The following is a 24,427-nucleotide window of genomic DNA, read 5'->3' as shown; positions in this document are numbered from 1 at the left end:
GGAGTTGAGGCGCCATCGCCGCTCCGCGTCTCATCACCAGACGGGTAGGCGCGACCCGGTCTCGGCCTCAGGCCCGCCTCATCCTTGAGGGTATTCTTTTCCTTGGTTTTGGGTATGTGTTGTCGGCGCCGTCTGTGAAGTAGAATTGTATAAGTGTTGCCGTGTGCTCGGTAGTCGGTATTAGCTCTGCATTGTGTTTTCGCTTTTTTTTTGCTTTTTGTGTAAATTGCATTGTGTCTTTTCTGTGTGCATTTGGTGGAATTGTATTTGTGTGCTTCCCGTGTGCCGCGAATAAATGTGCTTTATTATTGAACTGTTTCCCGCTTCGCTTCGTCATTTCTTTCTTTGAATCCTCATCTTGCTTCACGTAAAGGGTTGGTAGTGGGCTGAATACGCCCGATAATTAATCGAACCGTCGAGGTCGACGATAACACCGCTCGGTTATTCTGATAGTACGGAACGGGTCGCTTAAGTGGCCCGTGTCCGAAATCGACCTGCGGCGAGGTGCGATCGCCCGGTCTACCCTCCGCGTGGGTACTTAGGTAGGTCGAATTTGGCGAGCAACCCTATCCCACGCGGGGGCTGATTGGCTCGATCGCGGTGAGACCGAAAGGTCCACCCGTGACTGGTTCCCGGCGTTAGTCCGAGAGGGTCACGACTGGATTGTCCGTCCGGTGGGCGACGTGCCGCGATTCGAGTTACGTGGCCGTCAGCACGCCGGCGGGCGCGAAAACCGCAACACTGGTGTCAGGTCGTGCGATATAAACTCATCGCCCTCCTCGCGGCACTGGTATCGGAGAACAGGAAAACGGGCTCTCCTGTCTCCGGCTAAATTCACGGGAATCGGTCCAGGGGTGAGAGAAGCGACCCCCGATTCCCTCCAAATTACGAGCGAGCAAATTAACCCTTCACGAGAAGCAAGATGGCGTCTCAAGGCGAGCGGGAGCCGGGGGTATTAGAAATGGATGTAGAATGTGTAGGATCCATGGTCCAGGATGGAATCCCCGAGCAGGAAATGTTGATTGTGCAGGAACACGGACTCGCCCAACTGAACCCAGGGCCCGAGGTGGGTGCGGCAGCGGCCGCGGTGTATGACACCTTCCCCCCCCCTCTCCACCAAGACCCTTCCCCAACCCCTGCCGAAACGGCTCACTCAAGCGCACCCGACGTGGCCCAGCTATGCGCCATGCTGGCGGCAATGACAAATGAAATAAAAAACGAAATGAAAGACATGAACAAACAAATAAACGAAAAGATGGATACAAATACAAACGAAATGAAAGACATGAACAAACAAATAAACGAAAAGATGGATACAAATACAAACGAAATGAAAGGCATGAACGAAAAGATGGATACAAATACAAATGAAATGAAAAACGAAATGAACAAGCAAATAAACGGAATGGAAGCAAACATGAAGGAGGAAATGAAAAAGTTCCGGGGTGAGACGCAGAACATGGGCCGATGCCTGCAGGCGGGCATGAAGGCCGTGACAAAGGAAATAATAGTTGAGACAAGGGAGGTAAAGGGTGAAGAGTTGGGAGAGACACGGGAGATAGAAAAAATAGAGGAAAGACTACACGAGGAAGACGGGGTAAGTGACGCACACACACACACAGAGGTAGTGGAGGATAATGGGGGTGAGCTGGCGGACTGGGTAGAGACCCAGTGCGAGCACCTGGATGACCTCCTCCAGGAACGAGGGGAGGGAGTCTGCCCCCTTGAGGCGAGTCACGACCAGGTGAGTTCGGTCGTGCTTTGCGAGGTTGAGGGGAGGAGTGCTGTGGACAGGTGCACTGAGAGCTTGGGGGGTATAGAGGCCCCGGAGACCCTTGTGGGGACACGAATCCCCAGTGTGGTTGTCCCTGTGTGTGTGGTGCAAGGCGTGAGTGCGTCCCCGTGTGTGGAAGCGACCCCGTGTGTGAGTGGTGTGGTGGCGATGGTGCCGGAATATGTGCTTCCCAGCACGCCGTGTGTGGATGAGGCACCGCGGGTGAGTGCCCTCGCGTGTGTGGATCAGGCACCGCGGGTGAGTGCCCCCGCGTGTGTGGATGAGGCACGGAGTGTGAGTGAGGCACCGCGGGTTAGTGCCCCCGCGTGTGTGGGTGAGGCACCGTGTGTGGAAGAGACCGCGTGTGTGAGTGTCGCCGTGTGTATGAGTGAGGTACCGCGGGTGAGTGCCCCCGCGTGTGTGGATGAGGAACGGAGTGCGAGTGAGGCACCGCGGGTGAGTGCCCCCGCACGCGTGAGTGAACGGCCGTGTGCAAGGTCGCTGTGTGCAAGGGAGACCGTGTGTGTGAGAGAGCGGTATGTAAGGGAGATGTCGGTTGGCATGCGGGAGCACGCAGCCGCGTCTCCCCGTGTGAGTTTAATGGTGTGGACTGTGTGCGTCGTAACACGCAGGTATGCGTGTGTGGAATGGCGACGGAGACGGCGACAGAGGAGAGAAAGCCGAGTAGCGGCTGTAGTTGTTTCGGGGACCGTGCCGGGTTCACCCAGCAGTGAGCACGAGGTTCGTGCTGTGCAACGCACGAGACCGCCACGTGCTCGCTTGCGAGAGTGAAGTCCCGGTCCGGAAACGCACGCGGTGGATTTGCCGATCCCGCGGACGGACAAAGTTTAGGCAGGTAAATGGATTTGGACCGGATGGGTTCTCCACGCGATCGTGTGTGTTAAGCTCCAACGGGCAAAGCACATGTGTTCGCGTGGGGAACCCCTCGAGACGTGGGGCTTGTTTTTTTTTCTGCGCACGGTGACGTCATGGCTGCACGTGGGGTTGGAATCCGGCAGGAGGGGTATCTCTGCCGGATGGCACCGTCCAAGGAGGGACGAGGAACACGTGCAGCTGCATGACGTCACGGGCAGGTGCAAAGTGCGCGAGTTGCCGCGCAGGTGCTGCGCATGAAAAAAAAAAAAAAAGCAAGCCTCACTTTCGGGTGTACAGGATTCCTGGGCAAGGGGTGAAAGACCCCCTTACCTGGGCACAGGATGGAAACTAGTTAGGGGGAAGGGTTAGCTTAGCTGGACCGACTTCATGGGGCAGGGGTAAGTCCTCATGGAGTCCGTGGAATGGATTAGTTAGAGGGATTGTAGCCAGATTTAGGTTGGGAAATAAAATGAATTATTTAAAAGACAGTGACAGACTTGTGGATGTGTAGAGGGGGTGTAGTTTAGCGACGTAGTGTTAAAAGGAACGTGCTACTAGTTTAAGGGACGACGTGGGAGCACGAGTTAGTTAGGGGAAGTAGTTAGAAGGATGGCAGAGTTCAGCGGTGTGTGTTGAAGAGTTGTTGGTGAGTGGATTGGAAGCATGTGCTTGGTGAGTGAGTGAGGCCAGCGGGTCTGTGTGTATGGAGTGAATGGGGAATGCATGGTGCGATGAGTGATTGGGGGGAGGAGTGACTCCCGCCCAAGGGACCCCGGGGTCAGAGTAAAGTGAGTTAGCTGGGTTAGTCAAATTGTAAAAATGGAGGTCGTTTTGTTGTTGGTGGGAAAGTAGGCTCGAGACCCATTTGGAGGTGCAGGAGCCCTGTTGACGGGCTTGGGAGCGTGGCTGCGAAAGGTGAGTATCGCTGAGTGGGTACCCCGGGCACCAGGCTAGTCGGCCGCGGTAGGCCATGGGCCCATGGGGGGCCGGGATAGAGTAGTGGGCACGGGTGCGCCTGCTTGGTGCGGGGGCCCGGGGCGCCATTAGCCGCGTGGGCAGTGTTGTGGGCACGGGTGACCCTAGGAAAGGGGCCCGGGAGGCCGGCCTGCCACGTGTGCGTTTCAGGGGAGGTGCCATGGGGGAACTCCCCGGTGTTAGGGAGCTGGTAGGCTCGGAGGCAGTGTCGTGCCCGGGGGTGCCATAGCTGGAGATTCGGCAGAGGGTCGTGCCTGCCAAAGGGAGCCACGTGTCCCAGCCAGGAGACCGTGTGAGGGCACGGAGAGAAAATTGGGGGGCGAGGCCCGAAATTGTGAGGACACCAACACAGGCGACGGGAATCTGGGTTGTTAGAACCAATAGTTTAAGCGAGAGGCGCTTGTTGAAAGCCCCGGGGTAGTTTAACAGTTAAATGGTTAGGGTAGATTAGGAGATGTACCCCTCCGCACCATCCATCCCCTCGCTGTCGTTGTGGGCCGCTGGACCCACTTTGGGTTAGATCGCTGAACTCTGGGGAGGCCATTCTGAGGCTTCGTTGGGCCTCGACACAGGACGTTAGCTCACCCTTATTCCCCTCCGGGAAGGGAACGTAGGGGTTGGGAGTAGGCTAGGTGACAGGATAGGTTAGCCGAACAAGGACGATAAAGGGGGTTAGGGGACGATTTATAGTGGGGAAGTAAAAATAAAAACAACAAAAAAAAATAAGTGGGGGCTAAATTGGTTTTTTCACAAATTAAGGGAGTGGGTATGTACAGTGACAGGCAAAGGCGATAGGTTGGGAGGGAGACAGGTAGGTAGGTCCGAGCCCGCCTTCCAAGTGGCCAGCACCACCGCACTCCCTCCACCAACCTCCACTGAACGGCAAAGGCTGGCCAGCTTCATCTGCTGGCTGTGTTACTTCAAGGCCTGTGCCGGCCCACTTGATCGGCAGCTGTTGTGTTGCTGCAAGGCCTGTGCCGGCCGGATCATCTGCAGCTGTGGTACTTCAAGGCCTGTGCCGGCCAGTTCATCTGCCGGCTGTGTTTGCCTGCAGCGGCCTTCTTCTGCGGGCTGTGTTGCCTGCACCTTTGCCATGCCATGCCCACTGCCCACGTTCACCAGCCCCCATTCAATTTTTGCTTTGCCCCCCCTGTTCATTGCCATGTGCGCCAGGATCGTAAAAGCAACAGTTTGCAAGCTGCGAGAACTGCCCCGTTGGCAGCTACAACACGGGCCTGCAGTGGCAGCCCGTGCACCGTGTTTGTGTTCATCCATCCATTCGTTGTGCTCATTGCGTGTGCCACTTGAGCTGGCACGGAGACTGCGTTGTGCGGCCCATGCACCGTTGTGGTTCACTGCGTTCAGTTCAAAAGGGAAGGCCTTGGACTGCGTGTGAGCAGCCAGCCACGTTCCCTGTCACCTGCATTGTTTGAGCCAGAGACTGCATGCGGGCAGCCTGGCTCCCTGCTAACTGCTTTCTTTTTGCAGAGTTCAATGATCCTGGGCCATGGTTTAGTGTAAAATTTGTAAGTTAAGGTTAAGATGTACTGTAAATATGAGTGCGCCCCCGGCATGTCTGTCTAGCGCCGGCAATTTTATTTAAGTCGTCCGTGTGAGTGAGTTTGTTTAGATAGTTACGCAGCCCTCAGGTTATTTATTTTGGGGACACGAATACCATGAATGTCGCACCCAGGGATCCGTAGGTAAAATGTACGAGGGGAAAACTACACATGATGGCACACGAAAATTTGACGACTCGGGACGAGTCTGTAAAAAGGGGAGGGGGTAGTGTTGTGGTTACCAAATTCGCAAACCACCATTCAGGTCCCTTAGGTGAGGTATCTCGGCAAGTATATGTGTAGTTAGGCCCAAACCCGTTGTCTAGTGGGAATAAATGTTATTCATGCGTGCTGCGACTCTTCAGGATAGCCGTTTTTCTTTTACTATCTTTATTTTGGACCAACCGCCATGACTACCACCACAACCACAACATCAACCACCAACCACAACGCCGCTTCACCACAACCGCCACGACCTTCCCGTCACACCTCGCAACCGTAGCATCGCCACCGTTCTTGCCCCGCTGTGGGTACCGGTGTTGGACTCGTGCAGGGCGCGCGTCGAACAGCGTGTACAAAATCACGGATTTTGTGCTTCAAAAACGGATCAAAAACGACACACGCCCACTTTTTGCCGTCCAATCGGTGAGCGAGGGGCGGGTGGCCCCGCCCCAGGGCGATCGATATATGCAAATTTATGGATCAAAAAGCCTTCACGCCCACTTTTTCTCGGGCCAATGGGGAGCGAGGTGAAAGGTCAAAGGGAGGGGGTCAAAGGCGAAGCTACGGGGGGATAAAAGGACCGTGTTCGTCAGTCAGAAAAGAGTCGGAGAGTCCAGAGGCGGAGAGTAGGAGAGGAGGAGAGTCGGAAACAGAGAGTCAAGACTTCGCGGGCGGTGGAGCTGCTCGTCGTGTGCGTTGGAGTCGGAACGGAGGGGACGGAGCTGTGGAAAGGCGGCGACACCAGACGAGGGGGTGCTCGCGTCGTGCAGGAAGCTGCACCCGAGGGAGGCCGACAGCGCGACCTGGCCGAGGTGGAGACGCTCGTCGCGGGATAATAAAGATCCTCTATACCCCGAGCATCAGCAACCCCCTCCTGTTTCCCCCCGCGCTGAGATAATGCGACCAAGGGGGCCCCTTTCCCACCCCCTACCAGAGACTGTCCGCGAGGCCCGCGGAGTTGAGGCGCCATTGCCGCTCCGCGTCTCATCACCAGACGGGTAGGCGCGACCCGGTCTCGGCCTCAGGCCCGCCTCATCCTTGAGGGTATTCTTTTCCTTGGTTTTGGGTATGTGTTGTCGGCGCCGTCTGTGAAGTAGAATTGTATAAGTGTTGCCGTGTGCTCGGTAGTCGGTATTAGCTCTGCATTGTGTTTTCGCTTTTATATTTGCTTTTTGTGTAAATTGCATTGTGTCTTTTCTGTGTGCATTTGGTGGAATTGTATTTGTGTGCTTCCCGTGTGCCGCGAATAAATGTGCTTTATTATTGAACTGTTTCCCGCTTCGCTTCGTCATTTCTTTCTTTGAATCCTCATCTTGCTTCACGTAAAGGGTTGGTAGTGGGCTGAATACGCCCGATAATTAATCGAACCGTCGAGGTCGACGATAACACCGCTCGGTTATTCTGATAGTACGGAACGGGTCGCTTAAGTGGCCCGTGTCCGAAGTCGACCTGCGGCGAGGTGCGATCGCCCGGTCTACCCTCCGCGTGGGTACTTAGGTAGGTCGAATTTGGCGAGCAACCCTATCCCACGCGGGGGCTGATTGGCTCGATCGCGGTGAGACCGAAAGGTCCACCCGTGACTGGTTCCCGGCGTTAGTCCGAGAGGGTCACGACTGGATTGTCCGTCCGGTGGGCGACGTGCCGCGATTCGAGTTATGTGGCCGTCAGCACGCCGGCGGGCGCGAAATCCGCAACAATATATATATATATATGTATATATATGTATATATATATATATATGTATATATATATATATATATATATATATATATATATATATATATATATATACAGAGCCTGGTGTTGGCGCAGTGGTTAGGGCAGCGGCTTGGGATCCAAAAGGTCCTGAGTTCAAGCCCCGTTGGGCCACTGAATTAATACACCAGGGGGTTGACTCAGCCTGTCATCCTTCCGAGGTCGGCGAAGTGAGTACCAGTGTACTGGGCCGGTGTATACCCCGGTTAAAATAGGTGTACCATATCCCTGTGTCGTTAGAGGCGACCAGGGTTGCGTCAGGAAGGGCATCCGGCGTAAAACATGTGCCAAATCACAATGCGGATCATACGTATGATCCGCTGTGGCGACCCCGAACGGGAGCAGCCGAAAGAAGAAGAAGAAGATATATATATATATATATATATATATATATATATATATATATATATATATATATATATATATATATATATATATATATATATATATATAGACACATTTATAGATATGTTTAAACATGTATATATATATATATATATATATATATATATATATATATATATATATATATATATATATATATATATACACACATATATGTATATGTACATATGTATATATATATATATATATATATATATATATATATATATATATATATATATATATATATATATATATATATATATATATATCAATACATATATCTATATTAGGGTGGTCCAAAAAAATGAAATTCAAAAATATCATCATGGTACCCTCCAATGTTTTTCATTTTATCATGAATATCATTATTTTAAAATCTCTTGGAATCAAACAATATTAAAAGGTGGCTCAATGCATTTGAAAAGTTCAAATTTAATGCCTAAAACCATGAAAATAGTACAATGGTGTCAAGTACAAATATCATCATAGCTATCATCAAACATCGCATTTCGGTCACTTATATTTGTCCTGTCCAGAGCAGTTGCCAGCTTTGGTGTCAGTCACTACGTGCTTCGACTGAGGGCTCTTTACAGTGGGAGGCGTGTTTAAAGCATTATGTTTACTTCTCTGACAGGACTTTTAGTTGATTTCGTTGAAATTATATTTTCCTCACAAAAATGCTTTAAATAACCATACCAGGCACATGCTCGTATAATGTGCATTGTGCAATATGGCAAAATTTCATTGTTGATGAGCCACCTTTTAAAATTGTCTTCGGAAGCTGAAACTTCACATGATTTATCAGTATGATCAAATGAACAAAATTGGGGGGTACCATTAGCAGAATCCGGAACTTTTTTTTAACCCTATATATTTGGACCACCCTCATCTATATATATATATATATATATATATATATATATATATATATATATATATATATATATATATATATATATATATATATATATATGTATATATATATATGTATATATGTATATATATATATATATATATATATATATATATATATATATATATATGTATATATATATATATATATATATATATATATATATATATATGTATATATATATATATATATATATATATGTATATATTTATACATGTATGTATAATAATATATGTATACACATATATCTATATGTGTGTGTGTGTGTGTATATATATATATATATATATATATATATATATATATATATATATATATATATATATATATATATATATATATATATATATATATATATATATACATGTATATTTATACATATATGTATACATATACATCTACATAATGCATATATATATCTTCTTCTTCCTCTTTCGGCTTGCTCCCGTTAGGGGTCGCCACAGCGGATCAACCGTCTCCATTTCGCTCTATCCTCCACATCTTCCATTGACACTCCAACCACCCGCATGTCCGCCCTCACCGCATCCATGAACCTCTTCTTTGGCCTTCCTCTTCTCCTCCTGCCTGGCGGCTCCATCTTCAACATCCTTCTCCCGATAGACTCCGTTTCCCTACTGTGCACATGTCCAAACCATCTCAATCTCACCTCTCACTTTGTCTCCAAACCGTCCTACCTGTGCTGTCCCTCCTAATATACTCATTTCTTATCCTATCCATCCTTGTCACTCCCAACGAGAATCGCAGCATCTTTAACTCTGCCACCTCCAGCTCCGCTTCCTGTCTTTTTGTTAGTGCCACCGCCTCCAAACCATACAACATAGCTGGTCTCACTACCGTCTTATATACTTTCCCCTTCACTCTTGCAGCTACCCTTCTGTCACAAATCACTCCTGCAACTCTTCTCCACCCACTCCATCCTGCCTGCACTCTCTTTTTCACTTCTCTCCCACACTCTCCGTTACTTTGGACAGTTGATTGCAAGTATTTAAACCAATCCACCTTCCCCACCTCAAATCCTTGCAACCGCACCATACCACCACCCTCCCTGTCATTTACGGACATGTACTCCGTCTTACTCCGACTGACTATCATTCCCCTTCTCTCCAGTGCGTACCTCCACCTCTCAAGGCTCGCTTCAGCCTGCTCCCTACTCTCCCTACAGATCATGATGTCATCCGCGAACATCATAGTCCATGGAGACTCCAGTCTGATCTCATCCATCAACCTGTCCATCACCATTGCAAACAGGAAAGGGCTCAGAGTCGATCCTTGGTGCAATCCCACTTTAACCTTAAACCGGTCCGTCATTCCTACCGCACACCTCACCGCTGTCACACTGTCCTCATACATATCCTGCACGATCCTCACATACTTCTCCACCACTCCCGACTTCCTCATACAATACCACAGCTCCTCTCTTGGCACCCTATCATAAGCTTTCTCCAAATCCACAAACACACAATGTAACTCCTTCTGGCCTTCCCTATACTTCTCCATCAACATTCTTAAAGCAAACATCGCATCAGTGGTGCTCTTTCCTGGCATAAACCCATATTGCTGCTCACAGATCGTCACCTCTCCTCTCAACCGAGCTTCCACTACTCTTTCCCACAACTTGATGGTGTGGCTTAACAACTTTATCCCTCTGTAATTTCCACAGCTCTGCACATCACCCTTATTCTTGAAAATCGGAACCAGTACACTTAATCTCCACTCCTCCGGCATCCTCTCACTTTCCAAGACTTTATTAAACAATCTGGTTAACAACCCCACTGCCATCTCTCCTAAGCACTTCCATGCCTCCACTGGTATACCATCTGGGCCAACCACCTTTCCACTTTTCATCTTCTTCATAGCAGTCCTCACTTCATCCTTACTGATCTATCCCACTTCCAGATTCACTATCTCCACCTCTTCCAACCTCTCTCTCTCATTTTCTTCATTCATCAGCTCCTCAAAGTACTCCATCCACCTTCTCAACACACTCTCCTCGCTCGTCAGCACATTCCCATTTGCGTCCTTTATCACCCGAACCTGCAGCACATCCTTCCCAGCTCGGTCCCTCTGTCTTGCCAATCGGTATAAATCCTTTTCCCCTTCTTTTGTATCCAACTTCTCATACAGCTCGTCATATGCCTTTTCCTTGGCCTTTGCCACCTCTCTTTTTGCCTTTCGACGCCACTCCTTGTACTCCTGCCTACTTTCTTCATCTCTCTGACCATCCCACTTCTTTTTCGCCAACCCCTTCTTCCTTATACTTTCCTGTACTTCCTCATTCCACCACCAAGTCTCCTTATCTTCCTTCCTCTGTCCAGATGTCACACCAAGTACCTTCCTAGCTATCTCCCTCACAACTTCTGCTGTCGTTGCCCAATCATCCCACCCATCTTTACCACCATCCAACGCCTGTCTCACCTCCTCCCTAAATTTCACGCAACAGTCTTCCTCCTTCAGTTTCCACCATCTGGTCCTTGGTTCAGCCCTCACTCTCTTCTTCAACCTCACCTCTAAAGTCATCCTACAGACCACCAATCGATGCTGTCGAGCTACACTCTCCCCTGCCACCACCTTACAGTTACTAATCAATCTCTTTCAGGTTGCATCTCCTACTTAAGATGTAATCCACCTGTGTGCACTTTCCTCCACTCTTGTATGTCACCCTGTGTTCCTCCTTCTTCTTGAAATACGTATTTACCACTGCCATTTCCATTCTTTTTGCAAACTCTACCACCATTTGCCCTTCCACATTTCTCTTGTTGAGACTGTACCTCCCCATCACCTCCTCATCCTCTTTATTCCCTTCCCCAACATGTCCATTGAAATCTGCTCCAATCACCACTCTTTCATCCTTGGATACACTCTCCACCACTTCATCTAACTCACTCCAGAAATCTTCTTTATACTCCATCTCACACCCCATATGTGGGACATATGCACTGATGACATTCATCATCACCCCTTCAATTTCCAACTTCACACTCATCACTCGGTCAGACACTCTCCACACCTCCAATACCCTCTTGACATAATCTTCCTTCAGGATTACCCTGACACCATTTCTCCTCCCATCCACACCATGGTAGAACAGTTTGAAACCACCTCCAATGCTCCTAGCCTTACTCCCCATCCACTTGGCCTCTTGTACACACAGTATGTCCACCTTTCTTCTCTCCATCATATCAGCCAACTCTTGCCCTTTGCCAGTCATCGTCCCAACATTCAGAGTTCCAACTCTCACCTCCACACTTCTACCCTTCCCCCTCTCCCACTGCCTCCGGACTCGCCTTCCCCGTCTCCTTCTCCTCCTTCGCCCAGCAGTAGCACAATTTCCACTGATACCCTGCTGACCACCGGTACCGGTGGCGGTCGTTGGTAACCCAGGCCTCGACTGATCCGGTATGGAAATTCGTTTTGTTGTCCGCATAATGATTTGGCATAGGTTTTTCGCCGGATGCCCTTCCTGACGCAACCATGGTCGCCTCTTATGACACACAGGGATATGGTACACCTATTCTAACCGGGGCATACACCGGGCCCAGTACAACTGGCGCTCATTTCGCCGACCTCAGAAGGATGGCAGGCTGAGTCAACCCCCTGGTGTTTTCGACTTGGTTTATATATACATATCCATATATATATATATATATATATATATATATATATATATATATATATATATATATATATATATATATATATATATATATATATATATATATATATCTGTATATGTATATGTATGTATATATATATATATATATATGTATATATATATATTTATATATATATATATATATATATATATATATATATAGCTGTATATGTATATGTATATATATGTATATATATATATATATATATATATATATATATATATATATATATATATATATATATATATATATATATAGCTGTATATGTATATGTATATATATATATATATATATATATATATATATATATATATATATATATATACATATATATATATATATATATATACATATATATATATATATATATATATATATATATATATATATAGAAAAACATATATATATATATATATATATATATATATATATATATATATATATATATATATATATACATATATACATATATATATATATATATATATATATATATATATATATATATATATATATATATATATATATATATATATATATATACATATATACATATATACATATATACATATATATATATATATATATATATATATATATATATATATATATATATATATATATATATATATACATACATATATATATATATATATGTATGTATATGTATATGTATATATATATATATATATTGTTGTGGTTGACCAAATTCGCAAACCACCATTCAGGTCCCTTAGGTGAGATATCTCTGTAAGTACATGTGTAGTTAGGCCCAAACCCGTTGTCTAGAGGGAATAAATGTCATTCATGCGGGCTGCGACTCTTCAGGATAGCCGTTTTTCTTTTACTATCTTTATTTTGGACCAGCCGCCATTATTACCACCACCAACCACGTCTCAACAGCCATCACAACAACAACCACCAACCACAACGCCGCTTCACAACAACAACCACCAACCACAACGCCGCTTCACCACAACCGCCACGACCTTTACCGTCACAACTCGCCACCATCGCATCACCGTCATCTCGCGCCACTCGTGGGCACCGATGCTGGACTCGTGCGGGGCGCGCACCGAGCAGCGTGTTCAAAAACATCACGGACTTTCCGCAGAAAAACGGATCAAAAACGACTCACGCCCACTTTTGTTCCGTCCAATCGGTGAGCGAGGGGCGATTTGGCCCCGCCTCCAGGGCGTTGGAGGGCGGTCGCTATATGCAAATTCATGGATCAAAAAGCATTCACGCCCACTTTTCCTCGGGCCAATGGGGAGCTCGCCGCAGGACCCGAGACAGGGTTATATCCTCCTTTCCCCGAGCGTCAGCAACCCCCTCCTGTTTCCCCCCACGCTGAGATAGTGCGACAAAGGGGGCCCCCTTCCCACCCCCTACCAGACACTGTCCGCGAGGCCCGCGGAGTTGAGACACCACCGCCGCTCCGCATCTCATCATCAGACGGGTAGGCCCGACACGGTCTCGGCCCCAGGCCCGCCTACCCCCCTCATCCTGGAGGGTGGTTCTCTTTTCTTTTGCTTTGGGAATATGTGTTGTCGGCGCCGTCTGTGAAGTAAAATTGTATAAGTGTTGCCGTGTGCCCGGTAGTCGGATAGATCTGCATTGTTGCATTTGCTTTTTGTGTAATATTGCATTGTCTTCTTCTTTTACATGTGCTTTTGGTGGAATTGTATATGTGTGCTTTCCGTTCATCGCGAAATAAATGTGCTTATTGTTGAACTGTTTTCCCGCTTCGCTTCGTCATTTCTTTCATTGAATCCCCATCTTGCTTCATGTAAAGGGTTGGTCGTGGGCTAAAACGCCCGATAATTAATCGAACCGTTGAGGCCGACGAATAACACCGCTCGGTTATCCCGATAGTACGGAACGGGTCGCTTAAGTGGCCCGTGTCCGAAGTCGACCTGCGGCGAGGTGCGATCGCCCGGTCTACACTCCGTGTGGGTACTTAGGTAGGTCGAATTTGGCGAGCAACCCTATCCCACGCGGGGGCCGATTGGCACGATCGTGGTGAGACCGAAAGGTCCACCCGTGACTGGTTCCCGGCGTTAGTCCGAGAGGGTCACGACTGGATTGTCCGTCCGGTGGGCGACATGCCACGATTCGAGTTACGTGGCCGTCAGCACGCCGGCGGGCGCGAATCCGCAACAATATATATATATATATATATATATATATATATATATATATATATATATATATATATATATATATATATATATATATATACCTGGTGTTGGCGCAGTGGTTCGGGCAGCGGCTTGGGATCCAAAAGGTCCTGAGTTCAATCCCCGTTGGGCCACTGAATTAATTCACCAGGGGGTTGACTCAGCCTGTCATCCTTTCGAGGTCGGCGAAATGAGTACCAGTGTACTGGGCCGGTGTATACCCCGGTTAAAATAGGTGTACCATATCCCTGTGCTGTAAGAGGTGACCAGGGTTGCGTCAGGAAGGGCATCCGGCGTAAAACATGTGCAAAATCACTATGCAGATCATACGGATGATCCGCTGTGGCGACCCCGAACGGGACCAGCCGAAAGAAGAAGAAGAAGAAGATATATAAATATATATATATATATATATGTATATATGTATATATATATATATATATATATATATATATATATATATATATTTGTATGTGTATATATATTATATATATATATATTATATATACATGTATACATATGTATGCATGTATACATGTCTATACATATATATGCAGTATACATATATACTCCACCCGCCTTACTCGTCCGCTGATGCCACCTGCCTCGACTCCTCCTTCCCTGCCTGTTCCGCAAACTCTCTGGACCATTATGGAGCCTGAACTTCGATGAGCCATGGCACAGTAATTAGCAGGAGAAAACGCGTTGACTCTCAAGGTGGGATTTCTCAGTGTAGCGTTCCCCAAAGCATACTGGGTAGCGCAGTTGGCCGATCGTGCAAGGTATTGTGAGGCCGTTAGCCTTCATCTCCTCTCCTTCCTTCTGATTGTCTCATCTTCATCAGGTGTGTGTGTGTGTGTGTGTGTGTGTGTGTGTGTGTGTGTGTGTGTGTGTGTGTGTGTGTGTGTGTGTGTGTGTGTGTGTATGTGATGCCTCCTGTCCTAGCTTAAGTTAAGAGTGTCTTAGACATAATGTGTAAGTCTGCTCTGTATTCGCTTTCGTAAGTTGCTTGCCTTTTGTCGCACCCCACAAATTCCTTGTTGTCCCCTTTTGTACATTACAATAAACCCATTCACTGTGCCACATACTTTTCCTTGCCTGATTTTTAATAAATGCTTGTACAGAAATGTTCCCAGCTCGTTATCATCTTTTCCTTCATTGGTCCAGCATGGTCCGAATGCTCATCTGGCCGGGACGTTATTTCCTAACAATCTGTTCTTCTTGCCGGTACATTCCTTGGCAGTTACCTTCGGCTGCATCTGATCCCGTAATGTGACCCGGTTTGGACAAGGCGTACCGAGGGCGTGTCCCCCCGTAATTAGGTCACGTGACTATTTTAGGTAACAGTTAACATTAGACGGATACCCTAAGTCACGTGGTTGAGTTTTTGGCGTTCACAGTCGATTAGCGACCCACCGCATCACAGAGTTATCCGTGTGTGATGTCCTGCAATTCCGGAGAGTTTGGTGGGAACCCGTGGTCGCCTTCCCCCCTCGTGGTCTTCTCACCACGACCCCGGGTCCGCGGCAATATGTAACTTTTTATTTCCATTCATAACAGGCAATACATTCAACTACCTTTCCCAGCCCTCCAGTAAGAGAATCACTATCCCAAAAATGTAATCACATTGTACAAACATGATAAAAAAAAAAACACTGAAGTTGTGATGTTTCTCAGCATGTTTCCTGCCCCTCCTCTTTTTTTTTTGTCAGTTCATTCCTTTGATTATAATGTCTAACTATTACCCCACTGTCTGGATTGTCTTTTCCCTGTCATGTCGCTTTTTTCATGAGCCTATATATATTTTTTATAGGCTTGAATTTTACACATTATTGATAATATTTTCAGTACTCAGTAAAGACCAATTCAGGAAACATGTCATTCACCATTATCAATTTAATCTTTTACTTTCTCACTAATTGTGACATTTGTGTGTTTCTGCACTGTTCACTTGTCTCTGTCGGTGTAGAGATCATCATGAAGCTTCTCAGAGCTGCTTCTCCTGATGGTGCGGACCTGCCAGATGAGACTTTGCGCCGTGTGGAGTTTGCTCTTTTGGTGATGTTGAACTTCAGCTTTGCTATTACTGCTAGTAAGTATCATTATGATGAATGATGACTTTCTGAAAGCATTTCCAATACTTTAATCTACATATTCATTTTATTCAATAGTTCCTTGATTCATCGCATGAGTTATTATTTTAAAAGTAAAATGAATGGAATTTCCGGTTCCTGGTTGCTCAAGGTGCAAGTCGAACTTGCAGCTACTCCTTCCACTTCAATCAAATGAAGCTGATTTTTCTGGACCAGATCATTGTGTTTCTCTGTTATATTTTCGTCCATATCTTGCTTTGTGTATTTTCATGAAAAGTTTTCCATGTTGAATCGCACCTTATTATCGATATTGTTAAATCCGTTTTCATGTTGGCTTGGCCGACTCCTTGGATAACCAGGAGCTAAATTGTTTTTATTTTGAGGTTGTTTGTCGTTCCATTTTTTTTCTGTTTTTTTTTTTCTTTTCCCAAAGATACGTGTATGTATATGTATATGTATATATATATATATATATATATATATATATATATATATATATATATATATATATATATATATATATATATATATATATCTATCTATATACTCCACCTGCCTTATTCGTCTGCTGATGCCACCTACCTCGCCTCCTCCTTGCCTGCCTGTTCCGCTAACTCTCTGGACCTGGACTTTTTTCTCGTCCTTTCTGCCTCTTTAATGTTATTATATTTCCCTTTGCTTCAAAAAACAAACAAACAAACGAACAACAAAAACTCTTTCACGACAAAACACAATCTCATTCTGCCTTCTACTTGCACTTCCTGTGCCACTTCCATTACCTCTTCTTTTTCTCAATATCTTCATTGAAGAAAACGCTTCTTCCTTCTTACTTTAATTTTAAAAGCTTTAAAAAACATCCTCCTTTTTTCTTTTGGTTTAAATTGTGTTTTCTAATCCACAGGGCTCTACATACATCATGCCCCTAAACATCTTGGCTGGAGCAAACAAGTATGGGGGACTTTATATTGTTTGAGCCATTTATTTTATGTATTTTAAAACCGATTTGTAGAATCGAGAATGTGTTTTGTCTCAATCGGCACAGCGCCAGTCTGGCCTGGTTGTTATATAGATATTTACATATCGGGGGTGCTCTCTGGCCGGGTGTTGAGTCTTCATCTTGACTGATTGCTGCTCGATGTCTGCATTAAACCTGATTGGATCTAAGCCTGACTGTGTGGTGTCTACCTAAGAAGTACTGATGTGGTGACAGCGTTTCATCTCGCACTTTTTTAAAAATCAGTTTCCGGATTACACCCGGCAGGTGAGCATCGGAAAAAGGACTGACTTTGGGATCCCTATGTTATAACAGTGATTGAAATGACAGTGTCTGAAGATGGTGGCCTATAGTAGCGCACAAAAACAGTGGTCTCTCTCCAAAAATGAGAGGTTTCCATTGTTCAAATGCTGGCGACAGAACATATTGTAATGTTATCATTGGATTCGAACTTTGCCCCATTCCTTTTATATGGTATCAACTGGGTGAAGAACTCTGGTCTTTACCCACTTTATGACTTTGCCAATGATGGTGCTGAGACTCAGAATGGCCAGAAAGCACAACAGAAGGTAGCTCATCTGAAACTAATGTTTGACCAAATTGCCAATTTTTCTCCCCTCATCTCAAGATCTGCAATTGTAAAGAACTCCACTTTACTGGCTTCACTCTGGCAGGCAATTCATATGCACTTTGGTTTCCAGCCATCAGGAGCTCATTTCCTCCACTTTGATCCCATACACTTTTTGAGTGACGAATACTCTGAGGATTTGTTTCAGCAACTCACTGCATTCATCGATGATAGCCTGATAAGAACAGATGTCCCAATAACTCATCGTGGTGAGTCAGCATCAATCAATGGAGAGTTGTCTCCAACATGAGAAAACCTTATTGTGTTAACATGGCTTAGCTTGAGCCATCCAGATCTAGCCCAGCTGGTCGAGCAATGTTATGGGACTGAGTTGAGGTCTCCAACATTAGCCTCAATCAAACCTGAGATATCACTCAACATGTACTCACTCCTTGCTGAAGTTGCTTCTATGGCTGATGCTACAATCATGAGTTCAGCAGTAACTAAACCATCCTTTCGAACCCTCTCCAAAGCCCAACAGCAGCCGTAGCGATCTCCATCACAGCCATCTCGACCCAGTGACAAACGATCACCTCCATGGTGTCCCTTACACAAAGAGGAAAGTTGCCATGACAATCATTTTCTAAGTCGTTGTCGCTTCCTCCCAACATTGGACAAGGTATTCTTCTGCAGCATTCGTCAGATCTGTGGTAGGGACCACTATGATTATTGTTCTGATAGTGACCTTGACGACCATGATGAGCCTTCATTACCTATATACACAACGACCAGGCACCTGCATATTTCCACAAGGCATGTGTACACCAATTGCTCACCAATTCTATTTGCCTGCTACAACAACCACGCTATACCCATAATGCTGGACACTGTTGCCAAAATTAACTTAGTTTGTGTGACATTGGCCAACCATATTGGCCTCACCATATCAGTCTCAGAAAGTACACAGCATGCTTACCAAGCAGATGGTGTGAGCCCCCTGGATGTCGTTGGTGAAACCTATGTTGAACTCGACAGGGTTGATCACATTTTGGCACTTAATGTCTTGACTGTTTCCGATGTCAATGTCAGCAACATCCTCATGGGAACTCCTTTCATGTCTCAAATTGACATTATTATTCACCCCACACGGTGGCTCGTTTGCATCGGCGATCATGATCAGTGCATGTACGGTGATTTGTCCCCTAAGACAGGAGGGGTCTCTTCAATCGGCCGAACACAAGTTGATCTACGCTCCCCAGTGACTACAACCACAACATGGCCTGGCAAATTCCTTGAAACCCTTTCAGACATCCCCAGCACCATGATGTGTTCCGATGTCGCCAATGAGCCCAGTCCGATATCTCTGTTTACATGAGACTCATCGCCCATGCTGGTGTGGCCTCAACCTGACATGCACAGTGTATGCGGCAGCATTCGCATTCGCATTCCTAATTGGAATACAAGTCCCATCGCTTTCAAGCGATATTCCCATTTCGGCATCGTGAATGCTTCCCTAATCTCTGAAGTTGTGAGCCCCCCCTCCAGTGTTAAGTGTGCACCGCCACTTTCACCTCATGCCTCTGTTGACACTACCCACGTTGATCTTGACAACACCCTAGCAATGGATATAATGGCAAAGTTCACCTCCCGCCATCGTGAGTTCTCACCTAATTTTGACCCTAAAATCATCGGTTATAATGGCGCTGTTAGGAACATTCATGCCATTGGCAATATGGACCCGACTAAACACCCACAGCACAAGGGTCCTCTCCCCGATCACGCCTCATTGACCTGCAAGCCAAGTTTGATGAGTTGGAAGCTATCGGCGTGGTCGTTAAACATGAAGATGGGAAAGTTGAATCTGAAGATGGGAAAGCTGAATCTGAAGATGGGAAAGCTGAATCTGAATCTGAAGATGTTAAATCTGAAGACGCCGAATTGTCTGAATTGTCTGTTTGTGTGTGGAGTATGTTAACCCCATGCTCCTTATCAAAAAGTCCGGTAGTGGATCTCGACTTGTCACTGCGTTCAGGGATATTGGCTGCAACAGCAAATCACAACCATCATTAATGCCTTGTGTGGAATCCATTCTCCGCACCATCGCGGGTTGGTCCGATATTATCGTATTCTACTTGTCTCAGGCCTTTGTACAGATTCCACTCATGAAGTATTCTGTGAAATAATGTGATATTGTCATCCCATTCCTTTGGAATTGTGGTTATGCCCAGTCTGACATGGGCATACCAGGCTCCGAGACGGCAATGGAGGAGCTGATGTGTTGCATTCTTGGAGATGTCCTTGAGGCTCACTCTGTTGCCAAAATAGCAGATGACTTATTCTGTGGCACAGATTCACCTGAGAAACTATTCAAAGTTTGGTCTGCTGTGCTTCATTTCTTGGATAAATGCGACTTTCGACTCTCAGCCACAAAAACTGTTATCTGCCCAAAATCCCCCACTATCCTAAGATGGGTATGGTCTTCGAGTCATGTGGGTGTTCGTCGTCACCAAGTCGCCACTATAAGTTCCTGCCATTCACCTACCACTACGAAAAGTCTTCAGTCCATTGGTGTTGCTTACTTGCGCATGTTTTACGGAATGTGGGTGGCTACCTTGTTGTCCCCCTTGGACGATGTTTGTGCTCGCCGACCCTCAAGGGACTGTGTGTTGTGGACTGACGAATTGAATTCTGCTCTGGCTAAAGCTCAGGCAGCCCTTCAGGGACATTGCTCAACAACCTTACCTAAAATGTCGGATCAGTTGTAGATTGTTACTGACAGATCTACCACGCACGCTGGCATCAACACCACATTGTATGTGGCATGTGGTGACGGATGCAGGGTGATTGTACGTGGTGATGGATCTGCCATGAGCATCGGCATTGGCGCCACATTGTATGTGGTATGCAATGGAAAACCTTTGCCCACTGGTTTCTTCAGCACGAGAACGAAGAAACACCAGGTGTCCTGTCTATTGCCCTCTGTATCCCTCTCCCCCCGAACTGTCGTTACATGCCTTCCCAGATCGTGTCAAAATGGCTCAACAGGTGATCATGTTCTTGAAGCCTCCAATGACCTTCACCAGGGCTCATGTACATCCTTGTCAGGTCAGGTATGGGAGCATGTGCCAGAACAGCGCGTCGCTGCGTCCACTTTCCGCCGGTACTCCAGGGGCCTCCGTCTGGCCATCCCCCAGGCAGATGCCAGGCCCATCCCCATATCCTTGAGATGATGGTCAACCTGTTGCAACCATGAGGCACGTGGTCGGCCCACTGGCCTCCTCCACTCATGAGACTCCCTCGCTGAGAGAATCTGGTGAGCAGGATCAGCGTCAGGAAAATGAGCCACATGTCCATACAGCCGCAACTGACGCTCACGGACTATGCAGGTAACAAATCTCATCCGAGTCTCTCTCAGCAACCGCTCGTTGGACACAAAATCCGACCAGCGATAGCCAAGGATTCTCCAAAGAGACCTGGTACCAAAGGAATTAAGTCTCCGTCTCAGATCCTTGGTCAAAGTCCAAGTCTCGCACCCATAGAGCAAGACTGGAAGTACCAAGGACCTGAAGACTCGGACTTTCGTCCTTCCGCACAGGTACCGGCAGCACCACACCCCATGATCCAGTGAATCCATGACTCCCCAGGCCCGACCCAGACGTCTATTGACCTCTGACTCGCAGCCAGCAGAGACATGAATATCACTGCCAAGGTAAGTGAATCTCTCCACGACCTCAACATCCTCACCACAAACAGACACAGACAGCACAGCAGCATCCAAGATGTCACCGAAAGCCTGGATCTTAGTTTTGACCCAAGAAACCCGTAATCCCAATGGCTCCGACTCCTCATTCAGCACCTCGAGGGCGCCCAAGAGGATGTCTAAAGTCTCCGCAAAGATGACTGCATCATCTGCAAAATCAAGGTCCGAGATCTTGACATTCCCAAACGATGCACCGCAACTTGATCTCTCCGACATCCTCCCTAAAATCCAGTCCATACAAGTGCTGAAAAGTGTGGGGGCAAGTACACATCCCTGACGAACTCCAGTAACAACTGGAAATAAGTCAGAGATGGTACCACCACACTTCACAGCACTCTCAGTACCAGAGCAGAGTTCAGACATCAGATCGATCAGTTTTGGTGGCACCCCACGAAGACCAAGAATCCTCCAGAGGACATCCCGATTCACTGAATCGAACGCTTTACAGAGATCAACATAGGCTGCAAGCAGCCCCTGCCGAAACTCTTGGCTGCGTTCGGTGAGGACACTAAGTGCAAGGATACGGTCAATCGTTGACCTCTTTGGTGTAAAGCCTGACTGCACTGGACGCTGGTGCTCAAGCAGATGGGGGCGAACCCTCTCAAGAATTATCCGAGCAAAGACCTTGCCCGGCACTGAGAGCAGCGTCACCCCTCAGTAGTTGTTGCAGTCTTGGCGATCACCCTTCCCTTTCCAGAGAGGGACAACAAGGCCCCTCTTCCAGTCAGTTGGGATGATGCCTGTGTTCCAGGCAGAGCACAAAACTGCATGCAACGACACGAGTGCAGCATTTCCACCAGCCTTGAGAAGTTCGGCATGGATGCCACAGATCCCTGGAGCTTTGCCCCGTTTCAACTGGTTCACCGCAGCCCGTGTTTCCACAAGCGAAGGTGGACCACAGTTGATTCGAGGGTCAGCAACAGGGATTGTAACACCCTTGACGTCCAACTCGACAGCTGGGGGATCAGCCTGGTACAACCGCTCAAAGGAACCGGCCCAGCGGGCCTTCACTTCAGACTCCTCTGTCAAGAGCCTACCACTCTCTGCTCGAACTGCAGTGCTCCGAGGGATGGGCTTGGATGGACATAATGCGCGAATTCCCCTGTAAGCGGGACGAGAATCACCTGTCCACAGGTGATGCTCTACCCCCTCACAGATTCCTCGCACATAGGCCTCCTTGTCCACCCTCATTGCACGTACAGTTTTACGCCTCAGCTCCCTGAACAGTCAGCTCTGCCATTCAGCCTGGCCCTGCGACTCTGGTCAATGGTATCCAGTGTCCCTTGAGAGACAAAATTCTTCTTTGCCCTGCAGTGAGCTCCAAGGCATCCACCGGCAACATCAAGGACGGTGGTCTTGAAGGCGCTCCACAACTCTTCAGGACCCCCCAAAGCACCCAGACCCCCCAAGTGTCCACTCAGCCTGTTCGCAAACTCCTCAGCTACTCTCATCCCTGAGCTTGGCAACATCCAACCTCGGCTGGGATGGTACCATTCTCCAGGATTTAAGGTGCAGCTTTAGAGTTGCTTCAACAAGCCTGTGGTCAGTATTGAGGAACTGAGCACTCCGGTAGACCCTGCAGTTCTGGATCATCCTCCAATGACCGTCAATGAGGACATGGTCAATATCCTTTGCCACACCGCCAGCGTTGGAATACCAAGTCCAGCGATGAGCTTGTGGGCGCTGAAACCATGAACCAGCCACCCTAAGTCCATGACTTCTTGCAAAGTCAAGGAACTTAGTGCTATTCTGGTTCATAGTTCCTGACCCATGGGGACCAAAACACACCTCATAACCATCCCTATCAGTTACATCCTTGCGTACACCATTATCACCATCCCCTGTGCCTCGACGCTCTGGCCGATTGCGTGGGCAGCCTGCAATATATGGCCGATTATGTTGAGTAACCACAATGCAGTCCTGCACTTTGACTGTGGCATTTACATCTGTTGGCTGACCGTCTTGTAAGCTTCACACATCACGTTTTGTTACTGTTTTTTAAAATTACATTTCCAGTTAGTTTTTGTAACGGTCCATTTGTAACGGAATGCATAACGTTGGAGAGAAGGAGACGATCACGCCATTCTGGACTGGTTGTTATATGGGTATGTACATATAGGGGGCACTCTCGGGCATCCGGGTATCGAGTCTCCATCTTAACCAAGTGCTGTTCTTTGTCAGAATTAAACCCAATTGGATGTAAGCCTCACTGTGTCATGTCTACCTAACAAGTACTGATGCAATGCATCCGGTACACATGACCAGCTGATCCCCATCTCTCGGGCAGAGTGGAAAAGGCGCGATCTGTGTCCCCCTTATCGAGAGCATTGTGTGAAGATGTTCCAAACTTCTGGAACCATTTTTTTTTCACGAATAATCACTGACAACAATAAAGCTCATGAAGGGAGCTCATCCACACTTTTTATCAGGTGTTGTTTTCGTCATGGCAGGATATTATATTCGCCCTCCCCACAAGCAAGCCAGTGAGGGGTGTTGGTGGAGTCGCCGACAACCTGACCACGCGGCAGGTAGCAATGGGTTACCTGTTACCAGTGGCAGTCCTAAAAGACTGAACTGACTTAAATACTTGTGAGAGTTAACATCTTCTCTCATGAACCTTGCACGCCAGTAGAACCTCCTTGGGTGACACCTTATCCTGTGTAAATAGGAGTTTCTTACTGAGCACAATGTCCGAAT

The 24,427-nt window shown here is 46.9% G+C and overlaps 1 protein-coding gene across 1 annotated transcript in view; it reads left to right on the top strand.

Annotated features, from left to right (window-relative positions):
- Window positions 1-24,427, top strand: part of LOC147027070 (uncharacterized) — a 207,244-nt gene that overhangs the window by 49,541 nt on the left and 133,276 nt on the right. Inside the window, exon 5 of the mRNA XM_085883226.1 lies at window positions 16,285-16,407. Coding sequence (XP_085739352.1) covers window positions 16,285-16,407 — 123 coding nt within the window. The remainder of the gene's footprint in view (window positions 1-16,284; window positions 16,408-24,427) is intronic.

This window comes from Eptatretus burgeri, chromosome 5, assembly GCF_056783735.1.
Source record: "Eptatretus burgeri isolate ZD-2024b chromosome 5, Ebu_testis_v1, whole genome shotgun sequence".
NCBI lineage: Eukaryota > Metazoa > Chordata > Myxini > Myxiniformes > Myxinidae > Eptatretus > Eptatretus burgeri.
Note: the sequence above shows the minus strand (reverse complement) of the source record. Positions and strands in the feature narration are given on the sequence as shown.